Source organism: Urocitellus parryii, chromosome 5 (genome assembly GCF_045843805.1).
Source record: "Urocitellus parryii isolate mUroPar1 chromosome 5, mUroPar1.hap1, whole genome shotgun sequence".
In the NCBI taxonomy this organism is placed as follows: domain Eukaryota; kingdom Metazoa; phylum Chordata; class Mammalia; order Rodentia; family Sciuridae; genus Urocitellus; species Urocitellus parryii.
Genome location: NC_135535.1, coordinates 74,708,627 through 74,724,892, shown reverse-complemented (window position 1 = coordinate 74,724,892; position 16,266 = coordinate 74,708,627). Strand labels below are relative to the sequence as shown.

Here is a 16,266-nt window from a genome sequence, read left to right as displayed (position 1 = left end):
TTCTAAAGTGTAGCAGCCATTCACTAGCTTAAAATATTATATTTTCATGAAGGAACACAGTTGTACAAACTGGCTGATATCTGTGAGCATTTTCACCTAACTCAAAAGTTTATTTCTTAAAACTAGCTGTTACAGCAGTACACTAAAGTTTAGTTGTATTATATGTTTTATAACTTTCCACAGTCAAGTTTCAACCTGCAAATGTTACATTAAAAGTGTGAGTTCACTTTTATCTCTTGAAATGAGCAAGAGGAAGAAGTGGTTTTGTTTTCAAGCTTAGGGAAATGATACTTGACTCCTAAAAAGGTGTATGATGGCCAGAGGATGGTTTGGGGGTGGGTAGGTGGGAGGGAATTCTTATATACTGTTGGCAGGATAGTACAATTGCTATAAAAACAAATATGAAGGGTCCTCAAGAAATTAAAGATACAGCTACTGTATGACCCAGCTATAGTACTCTCTGGTATTTAACCATAAGAATTAAAGTCAGTATACTGTAGAGATAGATTCATACCCATGTTTATCACAGCTTAATTCACAATAAACAATTTATGGAATCATCCTAAGTGTCAATTGCCTAGATGAATGGATAAATAAAATGTAGACCATGTAATCCTGGAGTTTTACTTGATTATGAAGAACAAAGTTACATCATTTGCAGGAAAGTAGGTAAAACTAGGAACCATAATTTTGAGTGAAATAAGCCAGACTCAGAAAAGTATTGTTTCCCATTGTATTTGAAACCTAGAGGGGAAAAAAAAGGAACACCATGAAAATATAAGGGTAGAGAGAAGGGGTGGGGCAGAGGGGATCCAGGAGGGAGAGTAGGGGAGGGGTAGTATTAGGGAGTGAAATTGATCAGATTGTGTTTTTATATATATGTTAATATGCCAAGATGAATCCCACCATTTTGAATAATTGAAATGCATCAACAAAAATATTAAAATTCTTGGTTATTTATTATATTATTGGAATTATTGGCAATAATTCCAATAATGTAATAAATAATATAATAATCAATAATTATTATATTATTTGAATTAAATAAACTAAAGAATGTACATGTCATATTCAATTTTTATATTATTCTTTAATTTGTTTTTAAAAAATAAAAAGCCATCAAATTGATCTTAAGGGTGATTTGGGAGGGTGGGTGGGTGAGTGGTACTAGAGATTGAATTCAGGTGCACTTGACCAGTGAGCCACATCTCCAGTTTTATTTCTTTGTATTTTATTTAGAGACAGGATCTTATTGAGTTGCTTAGTGCCTTGCTTTTTGCTGAGGCTGGCTTTGAACTCATAGTCTTCCTGCCTCAGTCACCCGAGCTGCTGGATTATAGGCATGTGCCATTGCTCCTGTCAGATAAGGGTGTTTTTTGACTTTCACTAAGAGATTATTTGTTTCATTTAGTAACTAGAGGCCTTATTATTCCTGATACTGTTTCAAAAGAAGCTGAATAAAACTTTTTCTTCATGATTACAATAAAAATCCAAAGTCTACATATATTTAACATTTTTTTTTCAAATTATTTCATCTAATTATGGGTTTGATGTATTTAAGGGCCTTATGCAGTTTTTCATGCTTTTCCATTTACGTTGTCTCATCATCAGTAAGGCCCATCTTACTGGTATTTGCCCAGAGCTACACAGTTGGCCCATGGTCAAGCATCTGCTGGCAGTGACATGGCCATAATAACAGGGGAAAACAGCTGATGGAAACAACCCAAGTTTAGACAAGCTGGTAAAAGTAGAAGAGAATCTTTCTGAAATGACTCCCCAAGGCTCAGGATCACTGAGGACTGGGGTATGTGTGCTTAGTGAATGAATGTGGACAAGAGACTTACATAGGAAAGTCTTGATGGGGGAGCTATTCCCGGGTTGAACTGCCTTCTGATTCTGAGGCCATTGATTGACATTTAGTTTAGATTTCGGGTTTTTTCCTCACACAGGGTCTTTTCCATTTTGCATTGTGTCTCAGGGATCATTGAATTGTACTTACAGATAAATAGTACTCCTGGTTGTTAGTGAATGACAAGAGAAACAAAAAGTCACATGTTTTTGGAATACAACATAAATTCTATCATCCTAAGAACTTATATTTTTTGGATGTTTTGTTAAATTTCTTAGAATGGGTGAGTTAGAGGTGATGAAATAATTTATGTTTTGTTTTCAAAGATGATCATAGATGAGATCAAGTAGTGGTAAGTGTGCCAATGTTTTTTCTGAGCAGTATCCCTTCAGGTGAGGGTATTTTATAAAATAATTTAATGAAGAGGGAGAGTTTCTTTTCTTTCTTTTTTTTTTTTTTTTTTTTTTTTTTTTACTTCTCTCTTTTAGAAGACAGGAAGATTGTACAATGAATATTGTAGTGCAGTATATAATGGACATCTTGTTTTTAGGTGCTGATGATGGGACGAGTCCAAGAACACAAATATATCATAAACCAAACTTTTGCATCATTATTTTTTGCTCAGTTACTTCCATTATCCAAGATAATTAAATGACCACATACAATTTTTTTCAGCCCTTTTCTCAATCATATTAAGTTTCTTAATGGCATTAATACATTCATCACTACTTAAACTTATTGATTTGCATTCTGTTATATTGTATAAGGCAATTTAAGTTCCATGGATGAGAATTTAGCTAATGTGTCATTTAACTTGTAGGTAATTTTTTTAATATCCTGGTATTAAACGAGGTGCACGAGTTTGTGGTGAAAGCTGTGCAGCGGTATCCAAAGAACGCAGCATTACAGATCTCAGCACTCAGCTGCTTAGCACTTCTCAGTAAGTAACTTTACCAAAAGGAAATTTTATTTTTTCCCTTTTCCTCTTCAGTGCTGGAGATCAAATCCAGGGCCTTGTGCACACTAGGCAAGCGCTCTACCACTGAGCTGCCACCCCACCCCCCAAAAGGAAATTCTCATGGGTGCATCTGAGGTTGACTGTTGACATTATAATGTTGATCACAATGGTCAGAGGACCACACACAGAGGAGAAAGCATTAAATGCTTTTCTGTGCTCATCAACTAGGTGTCTTAATTTATACAGGGGTGTTGTTTGATTATGTGGCTAATCTTAAATAATCCTCCTCTACTTTATTTCTACTCTATTGGATTTTATGGTAACCACTTCCTCATGTTTTCATCTATGTATGTGGGATGGCAGTGTTCTAAGGTGTGTAATATTTTAAAAAGTGCTTTATGTTTAACAAAGGCTGCCACTGAAGAACATCTCTCTCTGTTGTCAACGTTTCAAAGTATGGACTTCAATTTGGTTATTCATACTGTCATTGAATTTTATGCACATGAAATACATATATTATTTTTAAAATTTTTTCAAGCTGAGACCATTTTCTTAAATCAAGACTTAGAAGAAAGGAATCTGGACAATGATGAAGAGGAGGGAGAAGATAAATGGTTCTGGCTGGAAGCCTGTTACCGAGCCTTAACGTGGCATAGGAAGAACAAACATGTGCAGGTTGGGTTCTCACAAATATCATACTTATACAAAATTGTGTTTTTTGATAATTTATATTTTGATGAGTTTCTTTTTTTTTTTTCCTTCCCCAAATCCAGGAGGCCGCCTGCTGGGCACTAAATAATCTCCTTATGTACCAAAACAGTTTACATGAGAAGATTGGAGATGAAGATGGCCAGTCAGTAGTTCTGCATTTATAGAAAATTTCAGTTATATTTTTAATCAATGCATATAAGATACCTTAACCATAACTCTCCGTGGTAGGAATATTTTTAATGTGGGCATGTGTGTCTTAAGTATCGCTGCATGTTAGTGGTGGGTATCTGGTATTTTGATCTCATGGCCTTCCATAGTCAGAAAAGGTGGTACATGTAAGAGTTATTACTAAGGGATTTGGAATCCAGAGTTATTCCGTCATTTGTGAATCATGGACGAAGGATCCTTCAGTTTTCTGGTTAATCATGTAAAAATGCCACATTGATTCATTTCAGAAGATAGAAGTCACAGAGCCATCTGTGGCTCTGTGGAGAGAGACGAGTCAGCAGGTTGTCAGCATCAGGATTAGATTTGGTCAGAGATCTTCTCATGCTCACTTCCCATGTCCGTGCCGATCGGCTTCTCTTTCCATGGCAACATGAAGCTGGCCCTTCTTGAGGGCTCAAGGGAAGGCTGTGCTAACCTCACCAGCCTTTGCGCGCTATGGCTGCTGCTTATGCTCTGCTCTTTGCTCTGGGTTTCCTTTGGGTTTTAAAATAGCAAAAACTTTGGAAACTGCAATAGTCATATTTTGCATCTGAAATCCTGATAACCTCTTTGTATAAAAATCCACTGCCAATAAGAAGGGAATTCAAGATAATGACACAGATGCTATTGAATCAAACATTTCCTTTCTGAAAAGAAATGGGAATTCTCAAACTAGCATGCAAATCATCCCATGTTGAACAGTCGTGGTTAAGGCAGAATTCAAATTGCAGTTTGTAAATTTTAGTTCCTAACACACTTATTTTTTAATATTCATAGGAGGACTTTAAAATAAGTATGTTATTAAGAGAAATATATTTATATTCCACACCTCTAAAATCTGCTCTGTTTCTTTACAATTTTTAATTTTTCCTTTCTTGTTGGCAAAACTGTCTTTTCCCTACTTTAACTTTTTCCTCCTATCACCTCTGTATGTCTCTGCTGAGACTTTTTTCTCTCTATTGCTTATCAGCTTTTGTTTTTATTTTATTTTTTTATTTGTTCTCTGCTTATCAGCTTTTGAAGAAACACAAATTTAATTTATTAATATTCAATGGGCTATTTATAATTCATTTTTGTAAGTGGAGGAGGCATAAGAAAGCTATTTAACTATAATTCCTTCTTGCAAGTGGAGGTAATGTAAAATATTATCTCATGCCCTTATTTGTAGATAGCATTATTGGATGATATTGAAAATTTGAGCTCATTACTGAAAAGGTTACCAATGATGTTGTGGTTGAATTTTTGAAAGGTTCCCAGCTCATAGGGAAGTGATGCTCTCCATGCTCATGCATTCTTCATCAAAAGAAGTTTTCCAGGCATCTGCAAATGCATTGTCGACTCTCTTAGAACAAAATGGTAAGGTGTACCATATTGTATAATAGATGAAAATACATTTTGTGGTCTATTTTATTATAAAAGCTGTATATTGTAAAAATTCAAATTTGTTTATATATATATATATATATATATATATATATATATATATATATACACACATATAGCTGATATTTGGACATACTGATATGTGGGTAAAAGATAAAGAATAAAATAAACATTTTAATGAATATTTTTCTGGACCTCTATGTACTGACACATGATATACACAATATATTTCATACTTTTTGCAGCAATTGAATCATGTTATACTCTTTTATAACCACATTTTATATTTTTCTTTTTCATGTAGATAAATGTATATTCTCATTATCATTTTTAATAGCTGTATAGTTTTCTAACTTATGCCTATAGTCTATTTAAGAATCTATCTCATATTAATGGACTTTATAGTTTTGAATGAGAATGTTTGGAATCTACTAAAAACACCAAAATATTGCTTTTTCCTCCCATTTTTCTTTGTATAATGGTCTGTTTATTTTCTTTTTAAAATAACTTTATTTTATTTATTTATTCTTATGTGGTGCTAAGGATCGAAACCAGGGCCCTGCATGTGCGAGGCAAGCGCTCTACCACTGAGCCACAACCTCAGCCTGGTCCATGTATTTTCTAAGAATTAAGTTTATAGAAATGTGACTGGGTGGAGAGATATTGACCATTTTAAAATCTGGTAAAGTTGTCCAGTATGAAATGTTTATGCTGCAGTTTGTCTTGAAAATGGTCCTTTACATGTAATTCTTGTAAGTGTTATAGCTTTCCATGATTAAGGAGAGAAAAATGGCTCCTGTACCCCAGGAAAGACTCTTTAGGTTTAAGATAATGGCTCAGGCTGTTCAGATTCCTGCCCCCATAAACAGGAAATACTGCCAGAAAACCTCAGGAGAAAACTCATCATAAAGGCATTGGGACTTGGCAGCAATTGCAAGATATTTTTAGAGGAAGGAAAAAAAAAAAAAGAAACAAAACACTGAAAGATTAATCTGAGTCACAGAGCAGCGTAAGCAGCAGCTTTTAGTAGAGGGCCTGGGTAGAATGAAGGAAATCAAGAAGCCACCTCATGCGTGTTTCTTTATTCTGTTAGGTCAAACCAAGAAGAAAATCATCTCTTCTTCCTTTTCCTCCTTTCTCACCCCATCTCTCCAATGGTGCTTTAATGAAAGGCTTGCCGTGGCAAGGGCTCTGAGAGACGGACAGACTTGCTGGTGGCGTGATGAATCAGTAGGAGTGTCCGAGAGGAAATTGCACATTCTTTTGTGCAGTTAGAGAGGCCTGGGTAGGGATTTCACTCTGGAAAATGAGGAGTGGACTGGGCTGCTTCTGTGTGCTTCTCCTTAGACAGGGGACAGGTTTTATATATGTCAACACTGTCCTATGAGTGCTGTAATTCTTAACCACTTGGAAATCTCTTTTATGATGTAAACAAAGCAGCCATGATTTTGTGAGATTTGGACTCTTTCTGAACAGAAGGTCTGAGGATTAGTGAGTTTCAGCCAATCTTGGTGTATTGGTTCTGAATCAGTCCTCTTCTCTTTCTGGTGCCTTCCTTCTTTGTACTTGGCCATGTGCCATGTAAAAGCTGTCCTCATCTACTTTTGTACTGTCGTTGGTGTTCTGCTTTTATGAAAGAACTTGAGCAGCTCATTCACCAACTTCGTCAGGCAACTTCTCATGGTAAGACTCGTGGGAATATTGGAAGTGTAGGACTGGATACAGTTTCTTAGAAAAATGACTGAATTGGCAATCAGAAGAACTGGCCAAGGCTCCAATATCTTGTGTGATATTTTCCATATTGATTAATTGTTACTCTTTGTACTCCTTCCATGTGCTAGACAATCCTCCAGGGACTTGAAACGTGCCATTCCATAGAAATCCTAGTGGAGTAGAAGCTCTATAGGGAAGATATATAATAAGACTAGCTAAAATACATGATACGAGGCAGCTAAGAAAAATATGTAGCAAGGAAGATTTGATATGTTAGGAGTCAGAGGAGATGCAATTGTACTTGGGTAGCCAGTGAAGTAGGGGACTGTTGAATCCAGCCTTGCAGGAAGCTGCTGATTGCTTTATTTTGTTTTTCCTTTTGAAGCAGATAATTTCCTGCTTAAATACAGTGGATGAGTTCAAATAGTATTCTGTGGGTGGCTGGTAAATGACATAACATGTGTAAATGCCCTATAAACTCTCAAGTGACTTTTTGATGAAGTTTCTTCTCTCGGGTCTTGTGTCTGCAACTTCTGGGGCACACATTGGGTACTGTCTAGGACAGTTGTTCTTAAGGTGTGGTCCATGGAGTGAGTGGCAGTATTGCCCAGGAACTTGATTAACAATGTGAGTTCCAAGGCCCCCTACAGATCTACTGAGGCATAAACAGCCTCTACCGAGTTGGTAAACAGCCGCTTGTGTTTCAAGCAGCCCTCCAGGGGATTCTGATGCATACTAAGGTTTATAAATCACTGGTCCAGAGTAGCTTTTATCTTTTAAAATATGTCCTTGGTTAGAAACTAGCCACTGTAAACAGGGAGGGTTTGCAGCAATTTCTGATGTGACCAAACAAAGTAATCCAGTCCTTACCATGTTTTAATGTGTGATTTTTCTGAATGTTTTCAGAAGGTCTGAGTTTTAAGGTTTTGACAGTATTTCCTAATATGTATATCATTTCAATTTCTATTCTGTTTTGTCCTATCTTTGTTTTGGTGTGTGTGGGAGGGTATCAGGGATTGAACTCAGGGGCACTTGACTACTGAGCGACACCCCCAGCCCTATTTTTATTTCCTTTAGAGACAGGGTCTCACTGAGTTGCTTAGCACCTTGCTTTTGCTGAGGATGGCTTTGAACTTGCAATCCTCCTGCCTCGTCTCCTAGGCCACCGGAATTATGGAATTACAAGTATGCGCAATTGCCCTGGATGAGATTGATAACACTTTTATAAACAAAACTCAAAGCTTTCTAAGTTTCCTTTTTTTTTTTTTGCCACTTCTAAAGTGTTAAATTACAGTGTATAATGTTGGAATTTATATTTATACGGAGGCTTCAAGATAATTCATGCTTATATGAAAACTTCAAGGCAATGGATTTGTATTTAGTGAATGAAGTTTATTTCAAAGAAGAAAATTATTAGATAATATATTATGTAATATTAGGTATTACTACTGGAATATATTCATTTTCTACTGATTGTACATGTACAATCAGTTGTTAAGCAGATCTATGTATTTCTGAAGTTTTGATACTGCTTTCTGAAAATAAATGTAATTATTTATGCTTCATGTTGGTGTTTTATATCCCTTTACATGTGATGCATGCATAGAAATGACACATTCATATAGTCCCCTTGAGTAATGGACAAAGTAGCTCAAGGAAACCTAGGCTGGTTCTAGGCCCTGACTCCCCGCCCCTCCTCCCACCAAGAGCTGAGGGGATGGTTATATCTCCTCACACCAGTGACCTATTCCCGGCTTACTATGTCTAGCATACCTGGTGAGTCTTGGTTCTGTGGAAGTATGATTATTTTCTAAAGTTGTTTTAAATATTAGAATGAAATTTGATTCTCTTATTTTGGAGAGTGTTATTTAAGTATTTTTCTGCAAGGTGTTCCTTTCACATGGACTGGGAAGTGGTGATTACATTGGAATAGGTCTACTCTGTGAGTACCAATTTTTAAATCAAAACATTAACAAAACTGAGCATGGTTGCATGTGTCTGTAATCTCAGTGACTCAGTAAGCTTAGGCAGGAGAATCTCAAGTTCCAGTCTATCTAGCCTTAGCAACTTACCTGTCTCAGATAAAAAGTGCTGGGACTGTAGCTCCTGTGGTTGAGCACCCTGGGTTCAATCTCTAGTACAAAACAAAATAACAAACACAAAAGAAAAAAATCCCACCTTAACAAATAGTAAATGTGTTATAAAGTAGAATGAATGGTATATATTTTAAAGAAATAAGACATCAATTATCTTTACATTTTGAATGAAATATCAGTTATATATGCTCTTGTATTTGCTTTTCTAGGAATCTGGACAATTTTAATATTACATACCTTATTATAAATTTATGAATATGTGCTTTCATTTCTATGAGTAACCTTCAAATATCTTGCAGTTAATTTTAGAAAAATCCTGTTGTCAAAAGGAATATACCTGAATGTTTTGGAGTTAATGCAGAAGCATACACATTCTCCAGAAGTGGCTGAAAGTGGCTGTAAAATGCTAAATCATCTTTTTGAAGGAAGGTAATATAGATTTGTGAACTTGTGAAGTACATATAGTATTGAACTAGGCAGAATATTATTATTTCAAGCATCTCCCTAAAAATGAAAAGAAAAACATAAGACACTGAAGATAAACCTTTTTTCAATATCACATTACTACTATTAGATACTTCTTTGAATATTGAAAGGAATGGCAGAGATTGTTGAGATGTGCTTTGTTTTTGTGCTTCATACTTGGTGTTGACTATGCTTTGAAAAATGGTAACTTTTCAGCACAATTTAAAACAGTTGTTCAAATTATTGCATAATTGTAAAAGATGCAAAAGGAAAAAATCAGGATGCAGCTTCTAATTTATTGCTTTTTCATCCTTCATTTGAATGAAATTTTATCTGCCTGCTTTCATTCTGAAGCTGTGGAAGCTGTAGTCACATCTAGATCAAGTCCAGTAATATTAAAACTATGTCTGGTTAGTGTACAGCAGAGAGATTTTTTTTTTTTTTTTTTTTTTTAATCTGGGATGACTGATGTGGGGGAGGAACTTCTGTCTTTAAAGGAAAAAAAAAAATGTTTTAGAACACTAAATCTGAATTACATGCAGAGATTCCCACTGCAGAAGATGCTCAGTGGTTTTTTTTTATATTTTATTAAGCTAAAAAGCATAAGATAATTTTGCCATTTTCTGAGTAAATTCCAAATGAAAAAAATATCTGTATAGGAAACTGTTATATGTAAAAGAAGTAAATGACACAGATATTTCAGTAAAAACTGATTTGCTTGTCTTTGCCACTAATTTGAGCCAACTATTTGATTGCTAAATTTCAGGTTCCTCATCTATAAAAAGGGATCATAATAACAACCTTGTAAGTTGCTTATAATGTAAGGATTAGATAAATTGATTTTATAAAAAGATTAAAATAATGCTTTATGCATTTCAGACACTCAGTAAATCATAACTATTATGAATGCTCTAATTAGTGTGAATAAATGAAGTGCATATAGCATGATAAACTGTATGTAAGAACATATATATAAGACTTACAAGAATTGGAGTTATCTTTTTTTTTAACACAAGTCCAGCTACTATACTTAATTGTGCATATTTCCATTATTATAATGTTGTTTTTAAACACTTAAATTAAAATCTTTTTGCAAGTGTTGATTTTTATGGCACTAGAAGTGTGTGAACGTTCCTAAATGGGGCAAAAACCTTTATAAGATAGGCACCCCCCTGGTTTAGGATTATATGGATTCTGAGCAAGCCAAATCATGTTTCTGTTTTTTTCATATGGAAAATGCATAGAGTTCCAGTCCTGGAGATTTGAAGTTAACTATGACAATATGCTGCCTCCTAAAACACTGTTTAACTGGGGAGATTGATATGCAAGGAGAGGATTACATTTTAGTGTGATACTACTGCAAAAACAGAGGTATAGAAGACAGGTGTGTAAGAGCGAAGGAACCCAGCTAGCATTACCAAAGAAGGGAAGGCTCCAAAGAAGGGATGCTTTCTAAGTGAAACTTTAAGATGAAAGAGAGGGAATATATCTCAGTGACAGTGGAATCGTGCCAAGTAAGGACATGGTTTGATACTCATGAGTTTCAGTTAACCTGGCACATGCAAAGCAGAGAGCCTTATGAAACTTCAAAGTACCTACTGAGATCTAGTCAAGTGACATTTGCTCATTGGTGAAGAAGAAATATGTAAATACTTTAAAGAAACCAAGACATTAATATAAACTAAAATTAATTATGAACACCAGCTAAAAATTCCAGTGTTGTTAAATATGGAAGAAGCAACTTGGTATGATGGAAAAGTCTCATAGGATCAGACAAGACTGAGTACTGGCTAGACTCTGTTACTTTCTAGTTTAATATCTAGCCACCTAAATTCTTTATTTGGAAAATAGGGGTAATAACACTTTCATTTTAGGGTTATTGATAGTGACCCAGATGTAGATCAGAAGAAAGGTGTGAATTTTATGAAACTAAGTAAAAAATTCATGGGTTATTGTGAATTCTACTTCTTAAGGACAGTATTTAATTGAACACTGTTCAATTGAATTATGTATGCTCACATCACTGAATTCAAGTAATCTTTAGATAGTCTTTCCTGTAAAATATATTGATTCTGTTTTTCTGCCTTTGTTTCAATTTAGTGTTTGTAAAATTGAATCAGATTGTATTTCTAGTAAACATGTCAATTTTATTTCTCCAGTAACACTTCACTGGATACAATGGCGGCAGTGGTCCCCAAAATAATAACAGTTATGAAAAGTCATGAGACATCATTATCAGTGCAGCTGGAGGCACTTCGAGCTATTTTACATTTTATAGTGCCTGGTAAGTTACAGAAGTGATTGTGGGAAGAGACACCAGTTTCAATAGGGTCTTTTCATGAAACCTCAACCTTCTAGGCAAAAGTTAAAGGATGATTTTCTGCCAACCAAAAATAAAAATAAAGGATAATAATAATGTAGAAGAAGAGCCAGGTAGGATAATTTATAAGAAAACCTTTTTTAAAATTTATTGTTGGTGTTTCTTTCTTCCTTTTTTTGGTAATGTTGTGGATTGAACCCAGGGCTTCTCACATGCTTGACAGGTGCTCTACAACTGAGCTGTGGCCTCAGAAAAACGTGGAGCTTTCTATCTCTAAGAGGGGTAGTTATCTCTGATATTTCTTTTCTATTTCTCTTGCCATCATCCAAGTTCAAGTTTGAGCCTCGTTTTTAAACTTGTCTGAACTAATAGTAACTAACTTTCATAGTCCTCTCTTACTTTATTTCAGTCCTTCTTTTCCTCTGTGTTAAATTAATTTTTCTGCAATATACCCATGTCACTTTCACTCATCAACCCTAGTGGCTTCTACCCTCTGTCCCCTTTACCCCCTACTTATATCTATTGTTATTTGTCCTGCAAAGCCCAGTTGAAGACACCTGCTCCTGCATTCTTTCAGCACATGTTTATATTCTGAACACTCTGATGATGTTGTTGTGGTTCAAAAGATGAATGAAAGAAAAGCGTGCTGTGGTATTATAGGAGATCAGAAATAGATAGAGCTTGTAAATAATCACAAGACAGTGTGAGATCTATCATAGATAAATAGGTGAAAGATTAAAAGACTATTGATGGAGTTATATATAATGTATCCAAAAAAGTAGGTTAGAGATTTTGATACTTGAAATTGAAGGGTGATTTTGATAGTTGAAATTGAGTGCTGGCCTGTTAGAAAGGATTAGATGACTTTTGAAGCAGGAGAAAGTTCACTTGGTTTGGGATGAGTGAGGAGAATGAATAGAGGAGTGCTTGGGTATCAGTGTGGACAAACAGAAGGAGGCCTGAAATGAGGGGTGTTGAATGCATTGCTGAGAAATTTGTGCTCCTTTATGAAAGTTCAAATTTATGAAAGGTGCTTAAAATTTGCAGTGTAGTGGCCACATTTGCAATTTTCAGCAATAGCACTATGGTGTAAAGGGTGATTGGCAGGGAGAGAGACTAAGTAGGGGATTTAGGCTGGAGGTTGTTGCTAGTTAAGTGGATGAAGGGGCAGTGGAAAGACAGGATGGATTTAAGAGATGATTAGGTGTTTTATTTGACATTGTGACTACTAAACATGAGGACATATTATTTTGACAAACATAATTTTACTTATATACTATTATGACTTTTTAAAAATTTGTTTATGGATTAGAGTAAAACAACCACTACCCCCTTTTTGTTATCATTAAAGGTGTCAACTTCATTCCTCTGAGGCCATGGGTTGGAATTGTGAAGATAAACAAAAGACATGCAGAATCAAGTCTGTTAATGAAATAATGGTCTTTTAATTAGTCAAATAACAAGTTTTGGATACAATGTTTTTTCTTCCATTGATTGCAAATTGACCCTGAAGCAGCATTGTTAGTCAATAATCATTGGGATGATTCAGGGTAGTCTTGAAAATAATTACTTTAGGGCTCTAATTTATGTATGAAATATATTTTAATAGATACATTTTATAAATGTACCAGTATGTAAGTATTTGCCCTTTAGGTAGAGGCTGAAGTATCTGCTGTGCTCTGTGTTGCCGTATTACACCACCATACCATGCTGTAGCATAGCACAACTTAACATGCACTATATCAGTCTACATATAGAGGAGTGACTATGGTATCTGTACTTTGGTAGTGCTGAGATTGAATGTAACATTGGTTTCAATAGGTTAAGTTGATGTCCTTGTAAGGTATCTAGGATATTTATTGATGAAATAGACGATATCCAGATTTCTTTAATAACAAAGTTGTGTATTACTTTTACATGGTCTCAGTCACTGAAAATGAGACATAGGGAGTTTAAGGGACTTTCCCCTTACATGGAGCTATAGTGAATGTCAGACCCTGTTGTAACAAAATTTAAAGGAAGAAATAAAGTTCCAGGAGGGTGGGAACCCAGCCTGCCTTCTTTATTGTGGTATTCTCAGCATATAGCAAAATCCCAGGCATATTGTTGGCATTCAAATATCTAGTAGGCAAAAGAAAAGCTACATGCAGTCATTTATAAAATTCTAAATTAATTTATAATTTATTTACTCAACAAATTATAAAATTGAACACTTATGATTAATTCTTAATTAATAATTATATTAAGATTTGGGAAATATTCTTTCATTATAATTTTACTATTATAATATACAATTGATTTTTTTGGCTATTTTCAACAGTTTTGAAATAGTTCAGCTATAAAGTAGCTTAATAAGAAGTATGTTTTCTTTAAATAACTTTCTTTGTGTAGTCTTTAGAAGACTTCAAATTAATGACATGCTTTCTACAATCATAATCCTGAAACTTAAATTATTTTTTCATAATTATTCAGCTGTTTTTATTGTATGCTGCATTTCATATCTGACCTTTTTATATTGTGTCCCAATAACATTGAGATGTTCTCAAGTTCTCCACTATTGCATAAAAACCTTCCAAAATATTAAACTACAGCCTACGCCTGCAAAAAAGAGATTGTTTACTACAGAATATTTTTCTGTCACGACTACTTGTTATTTTAATTTCAATAAACGTCCATACTTATTGTATTTATCTTACATCTAATGATGAAATATTTTTAGAGATTCCTTAAGGTGTTAGTGCTTTGATAAGGAAATACTTACTAGAAAAATGTATAGCATACATGATGTTGAGTAAATTATGAAAATTTTTAATAAGTGGTGATTTGTTCAGTGTGTGTATATTTATTTGTTCTTGCATTTAGGCATGCCAGAAGAATCCAGTGATGAATCTCAGCATAAGCTAAATATGGTTAAAAAACAGTGTTTCAAGAATGATATTCACAAACTGGTCCTAGCAGCTTTGAACAGGGTATGTTGAATATAAGTTTTTCTGTCTTCATACTGTTAACTAGAATGCTAAATTTTGGGATCTAGAGGACTGTGTTAGTTTAAGTTTTCCACCCTCTGTTTATTATAATAGTAGCAAGTCATGTGGTTAGTACGTAAGGTGACAATAAAGATGTTTGGGGCTATAGTTTAGTGGTAGAGTGTTTGCTCCTCACATGTGTTCAATCCTCAGCACCACTTAAAAATAAATAAATAAATAAATATGTTGTGGTCATCTACAACCCCCCCCAAATAATAAATAAATAAATAAATAAATAAATAAAATAAGAGATGTGAAGGACAATGAGATGAATACTAAGCTCAGTCCAGCTAAGGTTAAGTGTATTGTCAACTATGGACTTGAAAAACTTCTTTTGATTGCTAGTAACAATTTGCTCAATCAGAAAGACAAACAAAAATTTAGATATGCAGGTAAATTTCGTCTGTGATGCTGAGAATCATGGCTGCTGTTTTTGTTCTTTTCTCTCTGGCTGTTCACTCTTCTTTTATGGTCTTATGGTAAATGGTTCAGCCAGGCAAAACATTAAAATCTTCTTTGAAACCAGACTTCATTGTTCTCTTCAGAGGAGATAACCTCTGAAGTGGTTTGGTGTGCTTTGTTTCTTCCTGTTTTTAGGTATTTACATATTTATGTTCATTTATGCTATACATAATAGTTCAAATATCAACAAATAATACTATGTATAAAAAGGAGAGGAATTACATTCATATTGTGCAATGGAAAAAAGTACTGACGGAATTGAGGTAATTTGGAAGTTTACTATACAATAAATTAGTTCTTCATAAAGATATGAGTAACATTTAAACAATGATTAGGGTTAATGTTTTTATGAAAGGAAGATAGTACTCAGAATAATTCATAGAAATGATTCCTTGTAGTTTGCTATATTTAGATAAATGTTGTGAATTAATTAGAGTAACTTCCAGAGATATTGCCTTTAAAAATTCAATTTAAACTGAACTTTATATTGTAATTGTCTGTGATATGTGAGTTGTTTGTACTCAAAACTTTAATGAAATTCTTAAATATAGAAAGAATATATGGTATAATGGGTTAAGTTTAATTCAGAAATTTTTATTGAAAAATAAGTATTTTCCATATTTATAGGAAGGAATTGGTTTAGGCATTGGGAAGACAAAAGTGATTTTGCATTGGGTCATTCTGTGGTGGATCTCATAATCTGGCCGAGGGAGTAACAACCACACTTAAAACCACTTGTTCTATATTAGCACTTATGAACAGTACTAGTTTTGTGAACCTATTCTATGAACATGGAGGCGGAAGTGGTTTTATTCATGGTTAATGTTGGTAGAAGCAGAGACACTAGACAAGCTTTACAGATAGCTCTGATTCCAGTTAGCCAGACATTTCTAGTAGAGGGAGTCAGAGAAAGCCTGCAAGTACTATGATGTGGAGAAAGCCGCTCAGCTTTGAGCCTTACGTTCTTCTACTAAATCCCAGGAGAAGTGATTGAGGACTGCTTTTTCCCCCAATGCCAACCTCTGAGTAATAGTACTCAGTATCTCATTCAGTGATGACTTTTACTTTGGGGTGGA

General features: G+C 34.6%; 1 protein-coding gene across 1 annotated transcript in view; it reads left to right on the top strand.

Annotated features, from left to right (window-relative positions):
- Lrrk2 (leucine rich repeat kinase 2) overlaps positions 1 to 16,266 on the top strand; it is a 127,913-nt gene that overhangs the window by 20,012 nt on the left and 91,635 nt on the right. Inside the window, exons 8-14 of the mRNA XM_026408515.2 lie at positions 2,670 to 2,789; positions 3,346 to 3,482; positions 3,581 to 3,660; positions 4,975 to 5,081; positions 9,217 to 9,346; positions 11,542 to 11,666; positions 14,565 to 14,671. Coding sequence (XP_026264300.2) covers positions 2,670 to 2,789; positions 3,346 to 3,482; positions 3,581 to 3,660; positions 4,975 to 5,081; positions 9,217 to 9,346; positions 11,542 to 11,666; positions 14,565 to 14,671 — 806 coding nt within the window. The remainder of the gene's footprint in view (positions 1 to 2,669; positions 2,790 to 3,345; positions 3,483 to 3,580; positions 3,661 to 4,974; positions 5,082 to 9,216; positions 9,347 to 11,541; positions 11,667 to 14,564; positions 14,672 to 16,266) is intronic.